This window comes from Callorhinchus milii, unplaced genomic scaffold (genome assembly GCF_018977255.1).
Source record: "Callorhinchus milii isolate IMCB2004 unplaced genomic scaffold, IMCB_Cmil_1.0 Scaffold1, whole genome shotgun sequence".
NCBI lineage: Eukaryota > Metazoa > Chordata > Chondrichthyes > Chimaeriformes > Callorhinchidae > Callorhinchus > Callorhinchus milii.
In genome coordinates, this window is record NW_024704742.1 from 28,252,327 (window position 1) to 28,277,324 (window position 24,998).

At 42.2% G+C, this 24,998-nt stretch overlaps 1 protein-coding gene across 1 annotated transcript in view; it reads left to right on the forward strand.

The window, feature by feature from the left end:
- Window positions 1–24,998, forward strand: part of LOC103181334 (protein diaphanous homolog 1-like) — a 924,060-nt gene that overhangs the window by 622,824 nt on the left and 276,238 nt on the right. Inside the window, exon 20 of the mRNA XM_042340721.1 lies at window positions 13,855–14,019. Within this exon, the coding sequence (XP_042196655.1) occupies window positions 13,855–14,019 (165 nt within the window). The remainder of the gene's footprint in view (window positions 1–13,854; window positions 14,020–24,998) is intronic.

Consider the following 24,998-nt stretch of genomic DNA (forward strand, 5'->3'; position numbering starts at 1 on the left):
GGATTGTGCTGTATTGTTGGCAATGACGTCCTTCAGATAAGACATTAAACCAAGTCTGTCTGTTCAGGTGGACTTTAAAGATCCTGTGACACTAATGCAGCAACAAATGGGCGTTTCTTCTGAACCCTGGGCCAGCTATTCCCAGATAAAATTGATCATTCACTTTGTGGCTGTTCATGGGATATTATTGGGTGCAAATTGGCTGTTGCATTCACCTACAAATATAGAATCACTGCACCTTACAGTAAATCCCGCAAAATGCTTTGAGACGTTTTGAAGATGTGGTAAGATGTTATATCAAATTCTCGGATGATTATTATTTTTAAGGATAGCTCATGCTATTCAATCCAGCCACATGGCAGCCTGCCTCCCAGTCATTCCATCAGATTTAAAGACTGATGGAGAACAGGATGAGATGGATTTGCAGAAATTAAGGGCATAGTAACTGAATGGTTGCCCATTGATGATAGCATGGAGGGGGCAAACAGAAGAATGGAATAGGAAAAGATTAGAGTGATAAGGATGTTTTGGAGCATGCAGGCATTTACAGGTGGGATTCGGGGCTTTGATCTGTTAGTAAGCCAGTTGAGCCTGGAGAGGAATGGGATGATGGTGTAATGTGGAATTTGTGAGGAATTTGGTGGTGAAGCACTTCAAGATGCTGCCCCAAGTGAAGAGTACTATGTAAATGCAAGTTGCTGCTGATGGTGGAGATTTGGATCAAATGAAGCTTATGGAGGTAAACTAGGGAGACTGTTGAAGAGTGCATTACAAAAATCTAGTTGGAATGAGTGAGGGTCTTCAGGTGAGTGAGGATGGCATTTGGTGTGAGATTGAGGAATTGGCAGATAATTTGGCAAAGATGAACAAATTACACCATCATTCATTCCTCTCCAAGCTCCAGTGGCTCCCTGTATCCCAACAGATCAACTTCAAAGTCTTGAATCCGACCTGTAAATGAGAAAAGAGAGTTGAGGATCAAACCAAACAGCAAGAGAAGCCCTCCCCTCACCATCCACGACCTCATCCTGGACGAGCACCTTGACATTCTTGGGCTCACCGAAACCTGGCTCTCCCCCAATGACTCCGTCCCACTAGTGAAAGCCTCCCTTCCAGGCTACACCTTCCACCACAGCCCCCCGTCCAAACCAACGTGGCGGCAGGGTGGCCCTCATTTCCAAAGCCTCCCTTGGTCTCATCCCCTACTCCTCTGGCTGCTTCCCCTCCTTCGAGCACCTCACCCTCTTCCACCCCTCTCTCCCTTTGAAAATCCTCCTTGTCTACTGCTCCGCCAAACCCCCTGGCTCCCGCCACACAGACATCTCTACCCTCCTCTCTTCTCTGTCTCTCTGCTCCGAGCGCCTACTCATAATGGGCGATTTCAACCTCTACCTAAACTCCCCTTGCACCACTTCTGCCGATTTCACTGCCCTCCTCTCCTCCCTAAACCTCACCCTCCATATAAATTCACGCACCCACAACTGTGGTTATGCACTTGACCTCGTCATCACCCATGGTGGACAAGGCCATCTCGGACCACTTTTTCATCTCCTTCTCCTCTCACATCCCTCTCTACTCAACCAAGCCCTCAACCATCCTCTACCGCCCTTAGAAAAGGCTACAACCTGAGACCCTCACAAAGGCCCTCTCATCATCAAATATCCTATCCCTCTGGCCCTCCACCCGTGGAGATCCTGAAGCAGCCATCCAGCTGCTCCATGATCGCCTTTCCTCCACCTTCAATTCCCTCGTGCCCTGAAATCTAGGACCATCTCCAAACCCACCCGATCCCCTTGGTACAACAACAATCTCCGCCACCAAAAAAACCCAAACCCGTCTGCTCGAGCGCATATGACGGAAAACTGGCCTGACAGTTCACCGCCAACTGTGGCTCGAGCATCTCCACAGCTACTGCCGTTCTTTGACTCATGCAAAAACGGCCTTTACTCCAACATCATCTTGGAGGCTAAACACAACCCAAAAATCCTTTTTTCCACCACCCACTACCTCCTCCGTGCCCCACCTCAGGTCTCCTCAATCTTCATATCGAATGTCAAGTGCAAGGAGGTCATGGACTCCTTTTCTTCTAAAATACTTAACATCCCTCAGGCAGCCTCATCCACCTGCCTCTTGTCACCCACCATCATGCCCTCTCTGTCCCCCTCACCTTCTTCATCATCTGCTCCGACCACCATGCCCATTCTACATTCCTTCCTCCCCATCTCTCCCTCCTCCCTCTCACCCACCATCACCTCCATGAAGCCCACCACCTGCTGGCTCGACACCCCCTCCCCACCAACTTACTGGTCACCCAGCTCACCCTCCTCTGCCCACTACTGGTGACATCATCAACCAGTCTCTCCTCCAGATCAGTTCCTGCCTCCCTCAAAACTGTTGTCATCACCCCCCTTCTGAAAAAACCCTCCCTGGATCCCTCAAACCACCACCACTACTGCCCTATTTCTAACCTGCCCTTCCTCTCAAAAGTTCTAGAACGCGTTGTTGCCAACCAACTTCATGCACTCCTCCTCCCACTCCCTCTTCGAACCCCTCCAGTCCGGTTTCCGCCTGCCCACAGTACAGAGACTGCGCTTGTGAAAGTCACAAACAACATCCTTTCTATCTGTGACCAGGGCTCCCTCTGCCTCCTTGTCCTCCTGGACCTCTCCGCCGCGTTCGACACAGTCGATCATGCCATCCTCCTCCACCACCTATCCTCCGACATCCACCTCAGTGGGGCCGCACTTACCTGCAGTACATCTGCACAAATGGTTTCTCCTCCCACTCTCATCCGGTCACCTGCAGGGTACCCCAAGGATCCATTCTTGGCCCCCTCTTTCTGATCTACATGCTCCCTCTTGGGGATGTCATCCATAGACATGGGGTACACTTCCACATGTATGCAGACAACACCCAACTCTATTTCTCTTTGCAACCCCCAGTCCCCTGATGTTCTGTCAGCCTGCCTGTCAGATCTCAGGGGCTGGATGAGCGCAAACTTCCTTCAGCTGGACATTGACAAGACGGAAGCCATACTCTTTGGCTCTCGTCAACGTCTAAAATCCCATGGCTCCGACCTCCCCCTAAAACTGTCCGAACCGGTACGTAACCTATGCATCAGGTTCGACCCCCAATTATCCTTCCTCCACCACATCCGGTCCCTCACCAGCACCACCTTCTACCATCTCCGATGCATCACCCGTCTCTGCCAATACCTCTCCCCAAAAGCCGCTGAAACCCTGGTCTATGCCTTTGTCACCTCTCGGCTGGACTACTCCAACGCCCTCCTAGCCGGTCACCCATCCACTACCATCCATAAAACCAAAATCATTCAAAACTCTGCCGCCCGCATTCTTACCCGCATGACACTCCGCTCCCCGATCACCCCAGTCCTTGCCAGACTGCACTGGCTGTCTATCCCAGAGAGGATCGATTTCAAGATCCTCACCTTTGTATTCAAGTCCCTGCACTCCTCTGCACCCCCCTACCTCTCTTCTCAAAACAGTACCCGTTGCCTTCGTTCCTCCGGGTCTGGCCTCCTCCTCGTCCCCCGAGGCCTCCGCTCCACCCTCGGCAGCCGTGCCTTCAGCCACTATGGCCCGAGTTTCTGGAACTGCCTTCCTCACTCCCTTCATCTCGCTCCCTCCCTTCCCATTTTCAGGTCTCTGCTGAAGATCTTTCTTTTCAACCGCGCCTTTAGTCACCTTCCTACCCCTCCCCCTGGCTCGGTCCCGGGATCCGTTACTGTAAAGCGCCTTGAGCTGCCGCCCGGCGTGGAGGGTGCTATATAAATCCAAGTTGTTGTTTTTGAGAGGAGCTTTCATCAGTGGAGCAGCAGCACCAGAGAAAACTTCATAGGCAGAATAGCCTCCCTCTGTGGTATAATTTCAATAAATCCCTTTACATAATCATTGGTATTGAAATAATGCAGCTTTATACTCTCCATTTGTCTTTAACTGAATATCTGTCATTAATATGAAGCTCAATTCAGATATAGCACAATTCTTGAAACGGTTATATTTTGTTGAAGCAACCAAGTATTTTTATCACAAAAATTGGTTAATTATGTGCAAGACAACCATTATAGTGAAATGTTAATGTTTCATTCTTTAGGATAGATTTTTCATAGTGAAATGCTTGTTCTAGCTCAGGATTTCTTTGCTTCCCTCAACCCCTTCACTCTACCATCAGCAGCCGTACCTTCACCCACTACACCCTGGACCTCTGAAACTCTTTGCCTCAATCCCTCGACCTAGTGCCCTTTTTGTCCATCTTCAGATCACACCTGAAGACTTTCCTCTTCAGCTATATCTACGGTCACCTCCCCTTCTCCTCAGCTTGTCATCAAACTTTGCCATTGTTCAGCACTAAGAGAGGAAACCCTGCATGTAGGGTACTGTATAAATGCAATTTGTTGTTTTGAAATGGTGTGAAAGTCAAGATATGAATAATCAGGGGAACTACTTCAAGTTTATTAACAGAGAACTCTTTAATTACTCTAAATGTTGATCATGTTGAACTCCAAAAAAGGGTTTGATAGATTTGCATTAATAACAGCCAGAAGCTTCATCTTTAATCCATTAGGTTACAGGGCTGATGTTGTCAATCCTGGCTTCAATGTAATTAAAAGGTGCTGGTGGGCATTGTGAAAACTTTGAAGTGTCCCAGGGATTTTGAGGGCAGTCAGATTTTTGCAGATAGCAGCCAAACTGAAGTAATTTCTGAAACACACTGATAAAATACTCTTTGGAATTTACTTTGAAGAACTCAATAGCAGGTACCTGCGAGAGCAGCTCAGGTATTTAATCCAACTTGTGTCCTATAGAGATTACAGAGGACATAGGCCTGAAGCAGATTTGCACGTCAGTAGTTTTAGCTGACATACAATCAATTTCATTGACATGGATTCCATCCAGCAAAGAAAACACTTTTTCAAAAAAAACATATTGAAAACTTCAGGAGTTATAAGGATCCATATTATTTTTGGCAGCCTCGGTCTGATTTTTTTTTTCTAAGGGACTGCTTTGACCTGATAAATGAATCCCAGTCTATTCATTGCACAGGCCATGTTGATACATGTTACTGCATGCTAATAGAGTGAAGTATGCTGAAGTAGCATTGAATTACTTTTTTTAATTTTACACTGTCCTTGTCATGGATTCGTGACATTACTCCTCATTCTTTGTACTGGGCAGGCTATTATCGTTTTCTCTTTGCCTACTGGAGTTCAGAAAGCATTCTTTCCACACGACATTGGCCATTGATTTCTTTTGATAATTGGGATGTCCTCCCGACATGAAAAGCGCGATACAAATGTAATTTTGTTGGTGTTTGTTCCGTGCAGTAGAAACTTGCTTTATCTCCTTTTCTATTATTTATAAGTGACTATCAGCATAGAGGTAAAACAGGTCTTCTTTAATGTCATCCTAATCAAAGAGCTTGCTTTAAAATGCAGCACTGGTAGAATTCAAACTGCGCACAGTTTTGATGAATTACTGAGATGTAACCATGCTTGAAAATTGCATATCTGATATTTTGCTAGTGTGTCCAGAAGATTGGGATTCATTGCAATGAGAAAAACAGTCCGTGTACTCCAATTGCTCGCCCTTAATTCATATTCCATGTATCTTTTGTTTTAAATATTTCTTTCCCAGCAAAATAGCAGGTCTGCATAAGTAAGACACTGCTCAGGGTATAATATGCAACACTTCATAACTGATTCAGTGTGCTAATTCTCACTGGTGGTAACTAAATTACCTGTGTGATTTGTGTCAATTTGATAATGATCACCTGGTGGTTATTATCATATTGAATTGGTTTGCAAACAATTGGATTTGTCAGCCTGGCTCAGTTACGCTCTCACCTCTAAGTCAGAGGATTTGGTTTCAAGCCCTATGTTGGGACATGAAACTCATAGTCTAGGCTCATACTCCAGTGCAATGATGGGGAATGTTGCATGGTCGAGGTGTTGGCCTTCAGGTAAGAAGTTAAACAATGATTCCGTCTGCCTGGTCAGATGAACATTAAAGATATCCCATGGCACTACTTGGAAAGAGTTTCTTCTGTGTGCCCTGGCCAACAGTTCTCCCACTCCTTTCCTGCACCCCAATAAAATTGTTCATTTACTTTATGGCTGTTTGTAAGACATAGCTGTGTGGAAACTGAGTGCCTCATTTGCCTATAAAATACAGTTATTACATTTTACAGTAAAACCTATGAGACATCCTTCCAAAGTGAAAGGTAGTATTATTTTATGAATTTTACAGATATGCTGGAAATGGAGCCCCCCCTCCACATCTCCACCACAGTTCTCAATGCTAATATCTCTGAACTCAGGTCATCCTATTGATTTCTCTTTTAGTTCATGGGATTCAGCTTCCAGCAATATACCTGTTTAGGAAACAAAAGAAACTCAAAGAGTAAAAGCTGCTATCCCACTGATTGCAAACCAAATACCACTATCCTGCTTCAGGGACACATTCAGGTAATTCATATTCAATACTTTGGTGATTTTGAAATTTAAATTGCATGTTAGAGCCCCAGTCTAACGTGTTTAATATTTGCATGCATTTACATACACTTTTAATAAAATAATACTGAGATTGAAAATGGAGACATGAATTGCCTTTTGTAGTTCCTTGCTAAATTCTAAACTATTTTCTATATACTGTACCTCTTATTGTATTATATAATACTCTGTCACTGTTACAAAGGAACATGGAGTGTTTTATTTCTGCCTTTATCCTGACAGGAAAGGTGCTATATCATAGGCAAGGATTATTATTATATAATAATAATTAGCCTCATTCTATAGTGCACTTTAAGACATTTCTTTTACTTGAAAGATGCTATCGAAGTGTAACTTGTTCCCATTGGGCTGATGAGAACAGAGGATTGATGGAGATATATATATACACACACATATCCTGTAGTGGTCAGAGTACTTGCCTTGCAAGCGAGAGAACCTGTGTTTGATTCCCAGCAGGGTGAAATGTTGGGCAAGTTTCCTTCCTCCATACGCCTGTGTTTAACTAGCAGTAAGTAGGAACCCGGTTGTTAGTGGATCACTTTTCTAATAATTTGGTCACTCAATACATGACTATTTGTGGGACTCTGCTGTGTGTAAATAACTGCCGCGATTCAGTCACAAAGAAAAACAGTCAATTCACTTCATAGTATATTGTTTGAAGCACTTTGAGACATCTCAAAGACATGACAAAATGCAATATCAAATGCAAGGATTATTTTTTATATATATATATATATATACAGATACACACACAATTTTCTTTCTACCTTCCTGACAAACTGGCTACAACTCATGCACTCAAATTTAAAACTTAAATTCCATCTCATCTTATCCGCAATGTCATTTTGTCTTCAAAGTGGTGCAGAATTGTGGAAAAAAAATTTAATTCAGTCTTAATTTGGAAGATAGTTCTTTGATGAGCTGTGTAAAACCGGCTTCCAAGAAAAACGTGAAGAGACAGAATGTCTCCTATTGAAACTAGATATCCAATTCCAAACTTTGCTCTGTTAGCCTCAACAGGCTATTTGGTAAATAGCAGATCACTCAGCGTGTTTGCACATTTAAATTGTTAACCATGCGAGATATATTTTGCTTTGTTCCAACATTTCTACATGTGTACTCACAGATGTTTGTCCTAGCTAAGCATATAGTGGAGCAATTTACATAATGCTAAATGCTGTTCTACTGTAAGTGGAACAGAATCATTTGGAAGAAAGTTAGCGCCTTCTTCGGTGGAGGAAGGCATTGTCAAGATTATCATGTAAGTAGGTTTTACTGTCTGAAGCAATGGATTAGTCTGGCAATGGATTAGTGCTGTTCTACAAAGCTAGCTTTTGCCAAGAGCACTGTAGATCAAGTTGTGGTCTTACCCGGATCTTTGTTAGGAAAAATATAACTGTCTGCCTAGGTTGAGTCTTCTGAAAGCATGTTTTTGGCAGCAACATGTCCCCAGATAGATCTAGAAACAAGAATTTATGAAATAATATGTTCTGATAACGCTCCAAATTCTATAAGAAGCCCATCGTCTTGAAAATTAATGTTGTTTCTGGGGCCTATTTTTACCAGGCCTTTGGGCCTGCCCTGATATTTTGGCAGTAATGTAGTAGGAGCTCCACAGCTGTTAATACAATGTTGAAGAATTTCTTCCATTGTTCCTAAAAGCTGAAGAGTGGAAATTATTTTATGTTAAATACGCAGCATCATGAATACTGAAATATATGGAGCAAAATTATTTATGTTTATGTTTGTGTTCCAGAAGCAAATCGAGTAGCTTTTATTGGTGAAGCACTGGCCTGTCATTCTCAGGCCCACCATTTCTCATGGTTTTACTATTAAAAAGATTGACTTATCTTAAAATTTAAGATTGCAAATCTTAAGATTCCTAAGATTTTTTTGGGGGAAAAAAATGTTGTCTAAATTTGGAAGCTGCTTTTTTCCCCTTCAAACTAAGACAGAACTTAACAATTTCCAAAGTTCAGCACATTCTTAAATTTTAAGAGAATAGTCTTAAGTCTAAGAAATATTGGGCTTCTGAGATTCTAAATATGATTGCCTGCAGTAAGTGATTTTCAAACACTGCACCCTTTGCTGATCAGCAACAAAAATAAATTGCATTTATATAAGGCCCTTCATATTTCGTAATATCAACCACCTCCATACTCATTTTGTTGCTGGATGGACTGCTGCAGAGTGGCACAAGACTGAACTTTGAGGATTATAATAATAATAATCCTTGCATTTGGTATAGCGCTTTTCACGTCTTCTAGACGTCTCAAAGCACTTCACAGAATAGACTGTAAAATGAATTAACTGTACAGCGCACAGCAGATTATAATGAAAAGAGTTGATTATTTTACCTCCTTTAAACTCTTCCTATGAGCCTACACAAATAGGAGCTGTAAATAAATCTGCAACCTAAATTATCCTGCAGTTACAGAAGCCAAAAAGCAAAATCAATGAGAGAGTGGTGACCGGAGATCATTTTGTTGTTGAGAAAGTAAAGACACCAAGGTTGAATGTACAGGGAGAGTGGAACCATATATCAAGAAGCACCAGTTAGGTGATGCAAAGCTTGAGTTTGGGCAACCTTTTGGTTTGTAGTTAGAGGGAAAATGTAAGCAGGTAATTTCTGGAGATCCTGGAAAAAATTAAATGATATAAAAAAACACAAGGAAATTTCTTTGGCACAGATTAGAACAAAAGTATTATCTTTGGAAGCATTGTTCCTTTACTTTTTTTTAAGATCCAGTATAGAACTTGGCCGTGGGCTTTTATTCTTGATCCTCAAAGTACAACGATTAATTGAACCATCGCTTGGGGTTATTGCAAAACTGCTGGAGCTGAGAGGATCTCAGTGATGAAGGAATCTCTGTGTCTTCTGGTGGTTAACCTTCACTGCGAGGAGATGCTGGATTTCCTTGAATCCAAGATCAAGGGAATCCGCTCTGCGGTCACTTCCCTTCCAACATCCACCCACCACCCACCCCTTCCCTCCCACACTCTGACTCCTACCCATCCTCCCCTACACACCTTCGTACCCGTTTCCCCATCCTCTGTCACCAAACTCATCCTCTCCCTGAAACCTACCACCTGCTCCCTTGACCCCATCCCCACTCCACTCCTTATCTCCCAGCTCCACCTCCTTGCCCCACATATCACAGACATCGTCAACCTGTCCCTCTCCTCTGGCTCTATTCCCATTCCCTTAAAAACTGCCACCATCACTCCCACCTTAAAAAAACCCTCCCTTGATGCGTCGCAGCTATCAAGCTACCGGCCCATCTCCAACCTCCCATTCCTATCCAAGGTCCTGGAATGAGTTGTCGCCTCTCAGCTGCGCTCTTTCCTCTCCAACCATTCACTATTCGAACCCCTTCAATCGGGTTTCCGTGCTGCCCATAGCACAGAAACTGCCCTGGTCAAGGTCACCAATGACATCCTGACCATCTGTGACCAGGGCTCCCTCTGCCTCCTCGCCCTCCTCGACCTATCGGCAGCATTCGATACGGTCGACCATGCTATCCTCCTCCACCGCTTGTCCTACCACCTAAACCTTCAAGGCCCTGTCCTTGAGTGGTTTAGGTCGTACCTCTCCCACCGTCTTCACTTTGTCTCCACAAATGGTTTTTCCTCCGGCCCCCGCACTGTCTCGTGTGGTGTCTCTCAAGGCTCTGTCCTCGGTCCCCTCCTCTTCACCCTCTATATGCTCCCCCTTGGTGACATCATCCGCAGACATGGGGTTAACTTCCACATGTATGCGGATGACACCCAACTCTACCTTTCCTCCTCTACCCTCAACTCCACGACCACCGATGTCCTGACAGCCTGCCTGTCCGACATCGAGTCCTGGACGAGAGATAACTTTCTCCAGCTCAACGTGCGCAAAACTGAGGCCCTCCTGATTGGCTCACGTCAGCGCCTCCGCACCTCAGGCGCTGACAGCATCAGCATCCAAGGCTGCACTCTCCACCTCTCAAAGCCAGTCAGGAACATCGGGATTCTGTTCGACCCTGAGCTGTCCTTTCTCCCCCATATCCGCGCCACAACTGGCACCGCCTTCCATCACCGCCTTCCATCACCTGTCGCCAGACTACGGCACTACCTCGCCCCTCACGCTGCTGAAACTCTGGTCCACGCCTTTATCACCTCAAGGCTGGACTATGGGAACTCTCTCCTCGCCGGCCTTCCCGGCACCTCCCTCCACAAGCTGCAGGTCATTCAGAACTCTGCAGCTCGTGTACTGTCCCGCACCAGGCTTCGGGACCACATCACTCCCACCCTCGCTCGCCTCCACTGGCTCCCCATCCCCCAGAGGATCGAATTCAAGATCCTCATCCTCACCTACAAGGCCATTCACGGCCTTGCTCCCTCCTACCTCTCCGACCTACTATCCCCCTAGCTACCCGCCCGTACCCTCCGTTGCTCTGGCTCCGGTCTGCTCCACATCCCCCGCCCCAACCGCCCTACTATCGGTGGCTGGGCCTTCAGTCTCTCAGCCCCGAGGCTCTGGAACTCTATCCCCCAGTGCCTTCGCCGCCTCCTCCCTTTCCTCCTTCAAGGCCGGTCTCAAGACCTTTCTCTTTGACCGTGCCTTCAGCTCTCCTCTCGACTCTCTACCCCCTCCTCGCTCCCTCCCTTCCCTCCCCTCACCCTGACCGTTTCCCCCTTGCTCGGGTCCTGACCCAACTGTACAGCGCCTTGGGACGTCCTCCCGACGTGAAAGGCGCTCAATAAATGGAATCTTGTTGTTGTTGTTAACCGTGTATAGTAAATGGAATAAGTTCCTTTGATGATTATTTGTTGAGGAACAGAAATCGGCTGGTGTTGCTATAAACTTTTCTTGGTGTCTTTAATCCGAGGCATGCTTTACTGTGCCTGAGAGCCAGAGAAGTGTCTGTCCTCATCTGAACTCCACCAGAATGCTGCTACATGCCCGTTAAAGCCTCACTGTAGAATCAGAGGCTTCATCATATCTGACACTGTAACTTGACCACAATTAGCCAATTTGGATGAGATAATTGTTTGCTGATGTTAATTCTATTAAAGGATACATCCATGCGTTAGTGGTATTATTGAATGTATTAACATTCTTCATCAAACTGTGTGTCAGCTTGGTTAATTTGGTAGCACTCTTGTTTCTAAATCAGAATATTGTGGGTTTAAACCTCACATCACTGATGTAGTCTAAACTGCCACTGCAATGCGGTGCTGGGGATGTGCTTCACAGTTGGAGGTGCCATCCTTCAGCTGAGATGTTAAACCAGGAGCCTGATCTGCCTAACCACATGACACTATTCAATAAGAGAAGGGAGTTTCTCCCAGTGTCCTAGCAAACACTCCCACAAATATAATTGATCATTCATTTCATGGCTTATTATTATTATGGCTATTTGTGGGGACATTGCTGTCTGCAATTTAGCTATTGCATTCACCCACCAAATACAGTCACAATATTTTACCGTATATCCTAGGTGAAGCTCTTCGAGAGGTCTTCCTGAAATGAAATCTGCTATACCAAAAACTTGACAGAACATGGCTTCTGTGTTCAGTTTCATCGAGCTAAACACTGAATTCTTTGCACAATGTGAGAGCACCATAGTGATTTTTTTTTTACACACTGACCTATTTTTATAATCCCTTGTGTAAACTCAACACACAAGAGGATTTCTGAAGAATCCAAAATATTTTCCACTTATTTTTAAAAACAAAAAATAAATTATGCATGCAGTTGTGACAAAAGGTGGGTTATCTAGAAAACTCTAATTTTATAATAACATTGATATATGCAACTTAAATGAAGGCTGTTGTTTCTATTCCCTGGCGTCTAATCAGTGCCAGCATCTGCCCTGCCATACCTTGCAGCGAGTAGAAGATGAGATTCTGGTATAGTAGAACATGGAACAAATTTGTCAAAAATGTTCAGCTTGGATCAGGAGTTCTGTTGAATGGTAATGAACATAAGTGGTGTATGGAGATTCTGCACTTGTATCAGATGTAAGTTTTATACCGTTGGTGAGGCAGGGCAATTAATACCCAATCCTGAGATCCAAGATTTATATCGTTCCGCTTACATTGTTGTTCATTTATATAGAGGCCCTCACGCAGGATAGCGTCCCAGAACGCTTGACATTGGCGAAGCACGATGCTGAACTGGGGAGAGGGGGTGGGTGACTGTAGGCACAATCAAAGAGGAAGGTCTTCAGACGTGACCTGAAGATGAAAAGGATGAGGCAAGGCAGAGGGATAGAGGAAGCTAACCAGGGTTTTGGGGTGTAGTGGCTGAAAGTATGGCCACTGATGGTGGAACGGAGGACACGAGGGGCAAGCAGGAGGCTGGAGCGAGTTGAGCGGAGCCAATGGGTAGTGCGGTAGGGAATAATCAGGTCGGAGAGGAAGGGAGGTACCAGGACATGAAGAGATTTGAAGACAACTGTGAGGGTCTTGAAATCCATCTAGTGTGATCTTAAAAATAACCACTTCTAAATTAAAATTGAATTCAGGAATTTTTTAAAATCGTGTGTGATCTTACACTATCTGTTTTTCAGGTGAGACGTTAAACCGAGGCCCCGACTGCATGTCTAGATTGATGTTAAAGATCCCATGGCATTGTTCAAAAGGAAGAGAGAGATTATCCAGATTTACTGGCCAACAAATAAAATTGATCATTCATTCTATGGATGTTTGTGGCACTTGCTTTCTGCAAAATGGCTGCCACTATCCTGTCTCAACAACATAAGATGCTACATTAGATGCTAGAATTATTATTATTATAAATTATCATTTCTAATTTACAATCAAGTATTCATGGCACAGTTGGGATTGTAAGTACATGAGTTTCAGCTGAATAAGATTAGGGAATGCAAAATGCATTATTTCATAACAGATTCAATGTGATCGTAATACCTGCTTAACTTCAAAAAGAATCATCAATTGGAACATCAATGGGAGCAAAAATCCTGACAATCTGGTCATACCATCAGGCATAATTATCACTTTGAATGCTGTGTTTTGCACTATTTCCTACAAGTACAGAATATGCAATATGAAGAAAGATTGGCAAGGTCACTAACTCCTTGATACAGCAATGTTGTTCTTAAATATTGTTCATTATTCTAAGAGGACACTTATCAGATATGCCATCAGATATTTAATTGTTAGCTATTGGCCTAACAAAAAAAGATTTTAGTAAAAGATATAGAATGTTAAAAAAAATAATGCACATTGGCAACTCAATAATTTCCTAAACATGTTGTGACTATGTTGTGCTTCTTAGATATGAGTATATATTTTCCCTCTCTTCTTTGTTCCTTAACTTGCAATGCTACAGCTTTGTCCAGTGTGCTGGGGAACAGTACGAAAACCTAGCTATCATGCATGAAAGCATGGAGAAGCACTTTGAGGAGCTTGGAGAATACTTTGTCTTTGATCCAAAGAAAATCGCCATTGAAGAATTCTTTGGAGATCTCCGCAGCTTCAGAAACATGTTCTTGGTGAGTGTACCCAGGAATGCTTAAACAAACGCTTCCATCCTTAAGCAAATGTGCTTTACCACTGTGCACTGCAAAAGAGTTTACCATAGACTTCAAGTGAATGTTATTTTTCCTTCTTGTCTGTGAAAACTGCTGTTTTCAACCTGTACAAAGTTATTAAGTCTCCAGTGGGAAAGCTACTGATCGGTTATACATATGTCCTCCTCCATTATTTATATTCACAGGCCCAATGTTTAATTTAACAGATCAAGATTCATGACTTTTTAAAAAGTTAAAATAGAAGGGATGACAGCAGGTTTGTTTAAATTCACTATTATGTCACACCAGCATGCAAGGTATAAAATCTGCGCTCTGGAACATATGTCGGTTGCCTTGGGGACTTGCAATTGTATACAGAGAGAGTACATTAATGCAAATGTATTTCTACTTGAGAAAATAGGCCTGGTTGATGTTAAAAATGTCATGAAAAAGTACACTTTGACAAATTGAGTCGTAGCGCTGAGTATTGTCAACATTGGCTTTTAGAAGACAGAAGTTTTAGCTAGAAAATCTACACAGTCAATGAACACAGGGGAGCCATCAGACGCTGAGAATAGAGATCAGTCATTATCAAAACTGATGAGGCTTTTGTTTGAAGAAGAGCAAACTGGAAACACCCAATTGCAAGGCTAAAACACACTTGCTCTGTGAGCGAACAACATGGGTGAGTAAAAATAATTCAGCTGTCCAAAGTGAATAGGTTTTTCAGCTCAGAACGTAACCTCAATCGGCAGGTGAATGCAAGAACGAGCCACCGTGGGAGAGCAGCCTTTTAAATTTGAAGTGTTGAGAGAATTTGAGATCCTAACATTCTGTAATCTCTAATGCATTATTGTGTCAGCACTATCTAAGTTACACGCATATCAGTGCCAAAACTGGGATAGGGAGGTAAGGGAATCCTTGCTCTCAGAACCACAATTCAAACTGTTGCAAACTCTCAGCTGCAAAATGTATGCGGTTCGTGCACAGAAGAACATAACCTGCCCGATTATTCTCAAAGTGTTCCTTCGACACGGATGGATGGCACTGGACAACACATGACACTTATTGCAGGGTATTTTTTTTGTTTGATTTTTATTTGGAGAGTTTCGCTTTACACTGAGACCCAGAGCGCTGTATGATCAGCCACAAGTGTTGCTTCGGCCCGATTTAAACATGACTATAAGCCCCTGTGTGGTGTGTGATTTTGCCTTGAAGTGTTGTGTTAAGGCATCTGTAAAACATGAGCATGAGGCCCCTGGACAGTGTGTGTGGTAGTTCCTGAAGTGCTACGATTTTAAACATGTTCATTAGATGCTGGGCAAAGCAGCAGGACATGACATCTGGTTTTAACATGCACTTTAATAATGCAGATAATCAGGATTGAATTATTTTATTTTAATCTACGGTGGTGCTGCCCTTTTCATGCAGTAGAGGGCACACCATTACCCATATCACTTTTCAGGGGTAGTAATAATCCCTTCAAAAAACAGTAATTTGGTCACTCAATCTGTGACTGTTTGTGGGAACTGCTGTGCGCTGTCTGTTGCATTCAAAATGTACAATCAATTCACTTTACAATTTATTCCATGAAGTTTTTTGAGGAGTCCCACCAATGTGATATGGTGCTATATAAAATACAGAATTATTATTATTATATACATTGCACTACATGTTTGTTTTTATTGGTGAAACAAATGAAGTACTGGGGCCATTGGTGCATGACATGAAAAAGATTCAAAACAGCAAAGCTGACATAGGATAAATCGAGAAGAAATAGCTTAGCAACACCTAGCTGGGTTTTTAAAGCTTGTAGATTGTAGGATTTATATGTAGCTATTGAGGCATAGCTCAGCTGGAAGTGTTCAGTGCCAATTTCAGCATCAGACATTCTTCTGTTTATTTTCTAATTTGCCAGTCTTTTAAACTGAGTTCTTGACAAGGAAGTTTATTAGTATTGGATCAAGTACTGCATTCTCACAGCCTTTTATCTCAAGGTGCGTGACTCTGAATCAGAAAGTTGTGCTCCCCATCGGGACTTTGATCTCATAGTCTAGGCTGATTTTCGAATGCAGTGCTGGGGTGTGCTGCATTGTTGGAGATGCCATCCTTCAGATTAGACGTTAAACCCTTGTGCCTATTCAGATGGTCATTAACGATCCCATGGCACTATTCTGAAAGAGAATGGAGTTTTAATCAGTGTCCCAGCCAACAATCCTCCAAATAATAATAATAATCCTTGCATTTGATATAGCGCCTTGTCAGTCTTCGAGATATTTCAAAGCGCTTCACAGAATTTACTGTAAAGTGAATTGACTGTATATTTTGTGGGCAAACTTGGCAGCCAATTGCACACAGCAGTGTTCCACAAACAGTTGTGACCAATTTATTATTATTATTTGTTTTGAAGGAATTATTGGAAAAGCGATCAGCAATCAACTAACAACCGGGTTCCTACTTACCGCTAGGTAAACAGAGGCGTTGTAGAGTAAGGAAACTTGCCCAATGTTTCGCCCTGTCAGGAACCAAACCCGAGTCCTCTTGCTTGTGAGGCATTATGTAGTAATGGAGTGCTCCAGTGATTACAGTATAATACAATTTACATTTATATAGCATCTTTCCCTATGGGAGAACGTCTCAAAGTGCATGACAATGCCAGCTGTTTACCCGAGCTGGGTTTGAGAGCCGATGGGAACGGGAAAGATAGTAATAATCCTTGCATTTGATACAGCGCCCTATCACATCATCGAAATGTTTCAAAGTACTTCACATGATACGTTGTAAAATGGATGGCTGTATTTTACTGTATGGGGGGAAAATGCAGCAGCCAGTTTGAGCACAGCAATGTCCCACAATCAGCCAATGAAGTGCGTAACCAACTGTGTACTTGGGAGATTTGTTGGCCAGGACGCCAGGAGAACCTTACCTCTTCCTTCAAATAGTGCCACAGAATCCCCAACATCCATCTGAACAGTCCTCAGTTCAACATCTCATTGAAAGGACGGCAGCTCTGTTTGGGGTGTCAGCTGCCTTAGATGATATGATTCCACGTTCCGACATGAGGCCTGAACCCACAACCCTCCGCCCCAGAGGCGAGAGTGTTTACTACTGAGCCAGGATACATGACTCAACTCGTGATGATAGAGGTACTTGTTGAGATGTTCCTTGAGGGAGGGGAGGGAGTTGAATGGACTCCAGGATGGAGTCCCAGAGAGCGGGGGCAGAATGGCTGAAAGCCCCCACAGATGGAAGGGTGGTAACATAATCCAGGCCAGTGCTTGTTAAGCGAGGGAGCAATGGATCTGTAGAGTTGAAGGAGTTTGCAGAGGTAGGGTAGGGACCGTGGTGGGAATTGAATCTGAAAGAGGATCTTGAGCTCGATCCACTGAGGGATAGGGAGCCAATGGAGCCGAACATGGATGGGGATGATAGGCTTGTTGAGCCTGGTGTGGGAGAGGACACAGTTTGCAGAGTTCTGGATAGTCTACAGCTTGTGTAGAGAAGAGCTGTGGAGTCCAGAAAGCAGAGCTTTGGCATAGGCAAGGCTGGATGTGATAAAAGATAGCATGAACGTGTGTGTGTGTGTTGTGTGTTGTGAAATGACAGAGACATAAATCTTTCCAATGTTTCTCACGTGTATCAACCTGGCTCAGTTAGTAGCACTCTCACCTCTCAGTCAGAAGGCCGTGGGCTCAAACACAATAAACTTGGTCACTTGTTTCATGACTGTTTGTGGGACATTGCTCTGTACAAAATGGACTGCTGCATCTGCCTTCAAATCTATAGTCACTACATTTTGCAGTGAAGCTCTTTGAGATTTCCTCATGACATGAAAGATGCTGTATCAAAGCAAGGATTGTTATTATTATTATTCTCACAGCATTCGACATGCCGAGACTCCACTTGCTAAAATCACTCAAGCTGCTGCTATTGTGCCTTTTTGAAATGCAATATAAAAGTACCAGCATTCTAACACAGGGCTTCACGTTCAAGCACAACTTGTCATATAAATTATGGATTTTTTTTTTAAGAGATCAATACGACTGTGGGAATAACCGTAAAACAGGCTCAACAAAATCAATATGTTTTAACATACCTACTTAAATCAAATAAGTTAACAATTATTAGGCATCAGTCTGGCTTGAGATGGAAGCACGTTGCAGACTCCACTCCCGCCCCGTCCACAACAGTTTTCTCCTCACAATTTCTCCCCTTTTCACCTCCTCCCGTGAAGGTGCAGGACTCCTAACTGTGATCCTGTTCCACAGTCAAGCTGTGTTAACTCACCCAAGTAACTAACAATTCATATTATTCACTGCCCTTGACAATAGGGAGTGTCTGTAGGCTGTTCACTTCATCACCGCCGAGCCCAATCATCTTCTCGTCTGAGGCTCACAGTTCCGCTTAGCCTTGTCCTAAAATGAAGACGGCAAGAACTGTGACCATATTTTCAAATTCAGTTTGAATTCCTTGGTCAGCAGCCGGGTGTCTGACACATGCTGAACCTCATCACCATGCTTATGAGTGTCCAAACCAAACTGAGAGTTCAATGCCTCCCACCCGAGAGATTTATTGGAACGGAATACGCACTCTCTCCCTGGAGGAACGCAGGTTCTTTTTGAACGTGGGAGCCTTACACCTTTTTAAGAACTGCGGAAAACCAGCTTTCAGGTAAAAGATTGAATTTAAGAAAACTTTCCACAATCCTGAAATATTAAAACAAGCTGATATCACAGTGGAATTTCATGCCTCTGACAACATGCGTACATTTAAGCAGCAGTGACTCTCAGCAATCAAACGCTGGGGCTCCAGTCAGCCTCCATTACTCTATAGGGTTCAAACCAACAATGCCACTGAAATCGGCCAACAACTGTAATGTATTGGTTAGAGCACTCGCCTCACAAGCAAAGGACTCAGGTTTGATTTCTGAACAGAGGGAAACCTCAGGCAAATTTACTTACTCAACAGCCCCCTGTTTCGCTAACAGTAAGTAGGAACCCGGTTTGATTGGCGGATCGCTTTCCAGGGGTAATGATCCCTTAAAAAAAATTTAATCACTGTTTGTGAAACGCTGCTGTGCACAATTCAGTGCTGCGTTTTGCCCACAAAATATACAGTCAATTCACTTTACACTATACTTTTACAGTTAAATGCTTTGAGATGTCTGAACAATGTCATAAGGTGCTATATCAAATGCAAAGATTATTATAATTTAGTTTCCTAACTAGGGGATATTTTACAGCATTTCCTGATGGTTTTCTTAATTAAGTAATCCACAATATCGTCTGATGGGAATACCAATCTTGTTCTATTTTCCGGATTGCATTCTCTTCAATCGGAGCGACGCGAGTGAAATCCCTCTGAAATGTTGCAAAATTGACCCTGCAGTTTTTGAGGGATTCAAACAAGAGCTGTGTTTCTTCATTCAGCATATCTTCAAAGCAGACAAGCTGAAATCACGTCTTAGCCGAACTCTATGCTCAAATGCCGCCTCCATAATGACACAAAATAATGTGTTTCTTGAGCAACAGGTAGGATGGTGGTGATTTAATTATTTATTCAAGTCACCTAAGGATTAAAGCACTGCAATATTGTTGCTAGTGTCTGTGTATGCGCGGGGCATTCAGATCCACAGGCAGTGTGAGGAACTGGTGGAAGATGTAATGTTTCAAAAGAGATTCCATCACCCTGTTATCAAATGTTGCATTTATTATCATTGTTTCAAAGAGTAGGTTCTTTCTAGCACTGTCAAAAAGTTGGAAAACCTAGATCGAGGGAAGTGAATGCTTTGGCAGTCTAAGAGTTAAAGTATCATTGTAAACATGTTTGCATAAAAGGCTACATTAACTTCAATACATCTCAAATTACTGCATTTCTACCAGTTAAGATTTTTTTAAAAAAATCATCCATTGTGTGCACCGACACAGAGTCAATACCTTCTGGCATTTTGAATAATATTGAAATAAACAGTGGATTTCACAGGAAGCTAGCAAATCAGCATGTCTCGGAGCAATGATGTGTGATCAGTGATTGTGCCCACAAAAAAAATAGCTAGTCTGGTGAGACTGTGTGCTGTTTACTTCACGATTGATTTTTAATACCTTAGTGCTTGGTTTATTTTACATACTTATTCTCACCAGGGAAGTCTTTCCATCAAAACACAGTGTTGTTACGTAATGCAAATGCATTGCTTTCCAATTTGTTTCCCACTCAGTAATTTTAATTCTGGGTTTATCCATAGGGAAGTGACACGTGTGTGTATATATATATATATACATATGTGTGTGTTTATATGTGTATATATATATATATGTATATACATTGTTAAGCTTTCTAAATGTTTTCAGCCCAAGCAGATTGCGAGAGTAGGCTGTTCAATGTTTATTGCTGGTTGCTACTGAATAGTATGGAGGTGGATTAGTGCTAGAAATACAGATTTGGATGTTACCCCCCTATATTATAGGTCAGGTAATGTAGTTCAAGATGAGAAATGCTCTACTTATTCATTCTCTCAAAGTATTTAATGATCGAAGGTTGTCTATGTGCAGAGAATGGACTCTACAGAACTGGATCTGCTCCTTTATAAAAGAGCTGGATGACCACCTGCTTGGAAAAGCGTTGGAGGTCATAGGGTTAGTATTATATTGAGATGAACAGTTACTCCAAGCAGGGGGTTGAATGAATGGAGCTGTGGGGTTGAATTAATATGTTGGTGTTTTACTTTGAAAATATTGGGGGTCAGAGAGTATCTACACAATACCATTTCCAATGAGATGGCTTTGGCAGGTTGACACTTTGCACTTGGTAAAATGTTTAAGTTAAATGGATTAAAGCCGACCCTAAGTTATCCTAATATTTTATTTTAGGGAGAAAAAAATCTACTGTTTAGAAGATTTTGACCCACCCTTAAAAGGAGACATGATGACAAGGATATCCATTTGCAATAAATTCAACTAATCTTATTATTAGTATTAGTTGCCACTATTATTTATTTCTCGAATGTTACGTGAGACACCACAGCATTCATTTTAATTGTTGTCCGCTTAATTCAAATTTTAAACATTGATGTGCAATTTTGTAAAATCAGTTTGTAAGTTTGGTAATCCTATCGCCCCCACCCAACCTGCACTCTGCCCCTCTTGATTCCAGGCCCCAGGTTAGGTGAAAACGCTTGACTGTCCAGCACCTTGGGACATCCTCCTGATGTGAAAACTGCCATATAAATGTAATTATAGTTGTTATTATTATTGAATGTTCCAAGAGTCTGTGCAAGAGTTTGGTCACATTTGTTCAGTAAAATGTTGACATGTGAGAGTTCTTACCTGAAATGGAAGGTGGAAGTGTGTGCGAGGGAAGGGGCAACAAGTGTGCTTGGTGAGATGTAACTCTACATTTGTTTACATTTTACCTAGATCGTTTGTATTTTCACAATTAATGATGTAAGCCAGATTTTGAGAAATGTTATACATTGTACACTGATTCCAAAGAGAAGCCAGACTCAGTAGTTAAGATCTTTTGTCCCATCTAACTTGTGTCCCGGCCAGCAATCCCAAATAAAATTGGTCACTCATTAATTGAGCTGGGTGTGGTACATTGATGTGCACAAATTGATTGTCACATTTACCCACAAAACACACAGTAAAACATTTTACACAGTAAATTCTGGGAAGTACTTTGGGACATCCTCCTGAAAGGTGCTATACCAAACGTAAGGTTTATTTATTTATGATTATTACTTATTAATAAATTGCCCATAGAAAGAGAACAATTTATTCTGTACTCCTTGTTCTCAAATAGTTTAGCGTAAATGAGTAGGAACTAGAGGGTAATTCTCGTGCTCGTGTTATCTCCGACGCATGTGGATGCTTGCCAGTATAAACTGGCAGCTGCACTTGTGACTAAATCTCAGCTACCCTTTAACACCCACACATCCTGCCCTTATTTCTATCCCCCTGTCGAATCACCATTTTTTCTCTCCTTTACCAGCTGGCAAGATCAAAAATATTTATAAAACAGACACGTATGTTGCACTGGTATGAAGCATCTTGATTGAACTTGTACATAGTAAAGAATGCATTCTTATGTCTTTTCGTGAGTATGTTAAGAGAAAGTATGTGAATTTTGGCGTGAAAACTATCACTGATGATAATTATCTCATGAACAGAGATACAAATTAAGGCATTTCACAGTTATCCCTGTCAATGGGGGTAAGAGGGACAGTGGTGACACTCCACCCCCCAATCAATTTCAGCACATTAGTTGGGTCCAAAAAAATTCTGAGTGCCACCATTTTTATTTTCATTGACCACAGCTCCGCTGTTAACAATCACAGGTGTAGCCTTTCAGCTTTGCTTCATAAGATAATGGCATGATATTAAGATGGTATCTCATGAAGCCGTGATAAAAGCTGCACTCAGTCATTGGCAACAATGACAGCTGCTCCTTGATCACTGAATGCATGCAAAGATAAAACGGGTGCATGAAGATCAACTATTGTGCCACTGTTGCTGGGTGATAATTATCACATCGCAAGTCAAATAATTTAGCTCTGAGTATCAAGGCTTTGTGGTTAATCCAGCAGCGTCAATGGGACAGTATCTTTACAAGCTCAATGTTAAGCCTACATTACAATTTTGCACTATTATCAAAACTCAATTGTGGCAAAATAGAGTTAAGGCCAGCAAATATTCTCAGAACTCAGGAAATATCAAGTGGTTTGGAGAAGAATGGAATGTTACACTCTTTCCTTTGATGTAGAAATCTCATGGTTGAATAAGTGTTGTAGAGTTGATTTAGGTTATCCTACAGCATACGAGATTCATAGGTCAAGAAATATGACTTGAACTTACAACATATCTTTTTATTGAGCCAGCTAGTCACACACATAATGTGAATTGTAAATCAGGTCATTCATCGTCTTTACACCCTGGCCTTTTAAGTACAAACAGGTTAATGCTGAACATGCTGACCATAAGTTGTATTAATGCAACCATTGATTCTGGGAATATCAGAGGAAGCGACATGGGAAGATAAGTACATTTATATCACCATTAGTCATGACCCTTAGTTTATGATATTTGAAGAGTATTTGGTTCTTATATCTTTTAGAATGGTCTAACATTAGTATTACTTAAGTTGACACAATAATTACTCCCGTATGTGTAAAGCTTTATCGACTCAATCGGTTACATTGAGAGCAATTCACAACATTTCAATTCCTTAGCTTGATTTGTGAATTTGTGAGGGTTACCAGTAAAGTATTTATACATTTAATGACCATGTATATCCATAAGAACTATAGAAATGTACAGTACAGAAGAAGGCCAATCAGCCCAATCCATGCCTTTACTTCATACCCCTGAAAATTACTCTATTTAGATATCAATGTAGGTACCTCTTGAAAGCTAATTTGAGTTCTTCCTCAACCACAGCACCCAATACAGATTGCACAGCTGTGTAAATTAAATCCTTCCTATCTCCTGCTTTAAGTTACCAATGGATCAGGAATCTGACCATATTTTTCACACAATGTACTCTGATGATATGTCTTGGTATGTGATATGTCAAGCCAGATTTGTGTAGCTAGGTGGACGTTCAGATTTTTTTCTTTCAGCGGATATTTTTACATTATTTATCCTTCAGTCAGTTCAATATGTTTCACCCTAATGTGAACAACCAGTCAGTCATCTGTATGTTCAGTTGCTCAATTATGACCAAGGAAGGTCTGTCTAGGTTTACTTCATGAGTACAGCACAGACAGATTTACAGTCAGCAAAAATAGGAACTCGATTTCATAAATAGGAAACTCTGAGTATAATGAGATTAAAAGATCTAATACTGGATCATTTAAAATCCTTTGATCTGCTTTTAGCAGCTCAAAATCAGATTTTCACTTGGAGCAAAGGAATTTTCAGGGCTACCTACAATACAAACACTTTTCAATACACCCCCAAGCACAATAGTACATACAGCCAGTGTTTTGAATCTATTTTCACAGAACAGCTGCTATTGTTGAAATTAAATATTTATATGTTAAAGAATGGCCACAGGGTTTGCGGGAACTTATTGTTACTCATCACATGAGTGGTGTCAAATTTTAATAGAGATGAGAAGATTCAAAATAGAGATGGTGTGGTATAGCATGTGATATAAATTAGATATTATAATAATAGTATCCTTGCATATGGTTTTGTGTCTTATTACATCACCAAGACGTCTCTAAGTTCTTCACAAGATTTTACTTTAAATTGCAGTGACTGTGAATTTTTATTTGAACCCAATAGGATTGTGCACAGCATTATTTCACAAACAGCCATGAAGTGAATGACCAATTTTATGTGGGGGATTGTTGGCCAAAACAGCGTACAGATGGGGCTTTGGCAACCCCAACAATGCAGCACATTCCCATTATTATGTTGTTAGCCTAGACCGGGATGGACCAACTGGCGATCCGCGGGACGATTTCATCTGCTCCCCTGCCCCTTTCCATTTCACCAGGCCCACCGCTCCCTCCCTCCATAACCTGGAAATGTTGTTATGTTTCTAGAAGTGAAACATCAAAATATTGCTAATGCGGCCCCTGGAGATTTCTCCAAAAGGGCATCCAGCCCTCAGCAACTAAAAGGTCGGACCATCATAGACTTGAGTTCAAATTCCTGATGTGGAGCTTGAACCAAAAGTCTTCTGACTCAGAGCTGAGAATCTTACTTTCTGAGCCAAGCTTTATTCCTTAAGCGTTGAATATGAAATGACCTGGATGTGTGGGAGATGAGACACCCACAGATGCCCTTTTACGAGTCAAAGATCTCAGAGTAAAGCTGTGATCTCGCTGTCCAGGGTTGATTGAATGCATTCTGTTCTGCAAGGACATTGGTGACGAATTTGTTGTCAGGGAGAGGTGGGAGAGGAAGGGGTTGGAGTCAGCAACTCACAATCCTGGGAGTTCATACTCAATACTTATG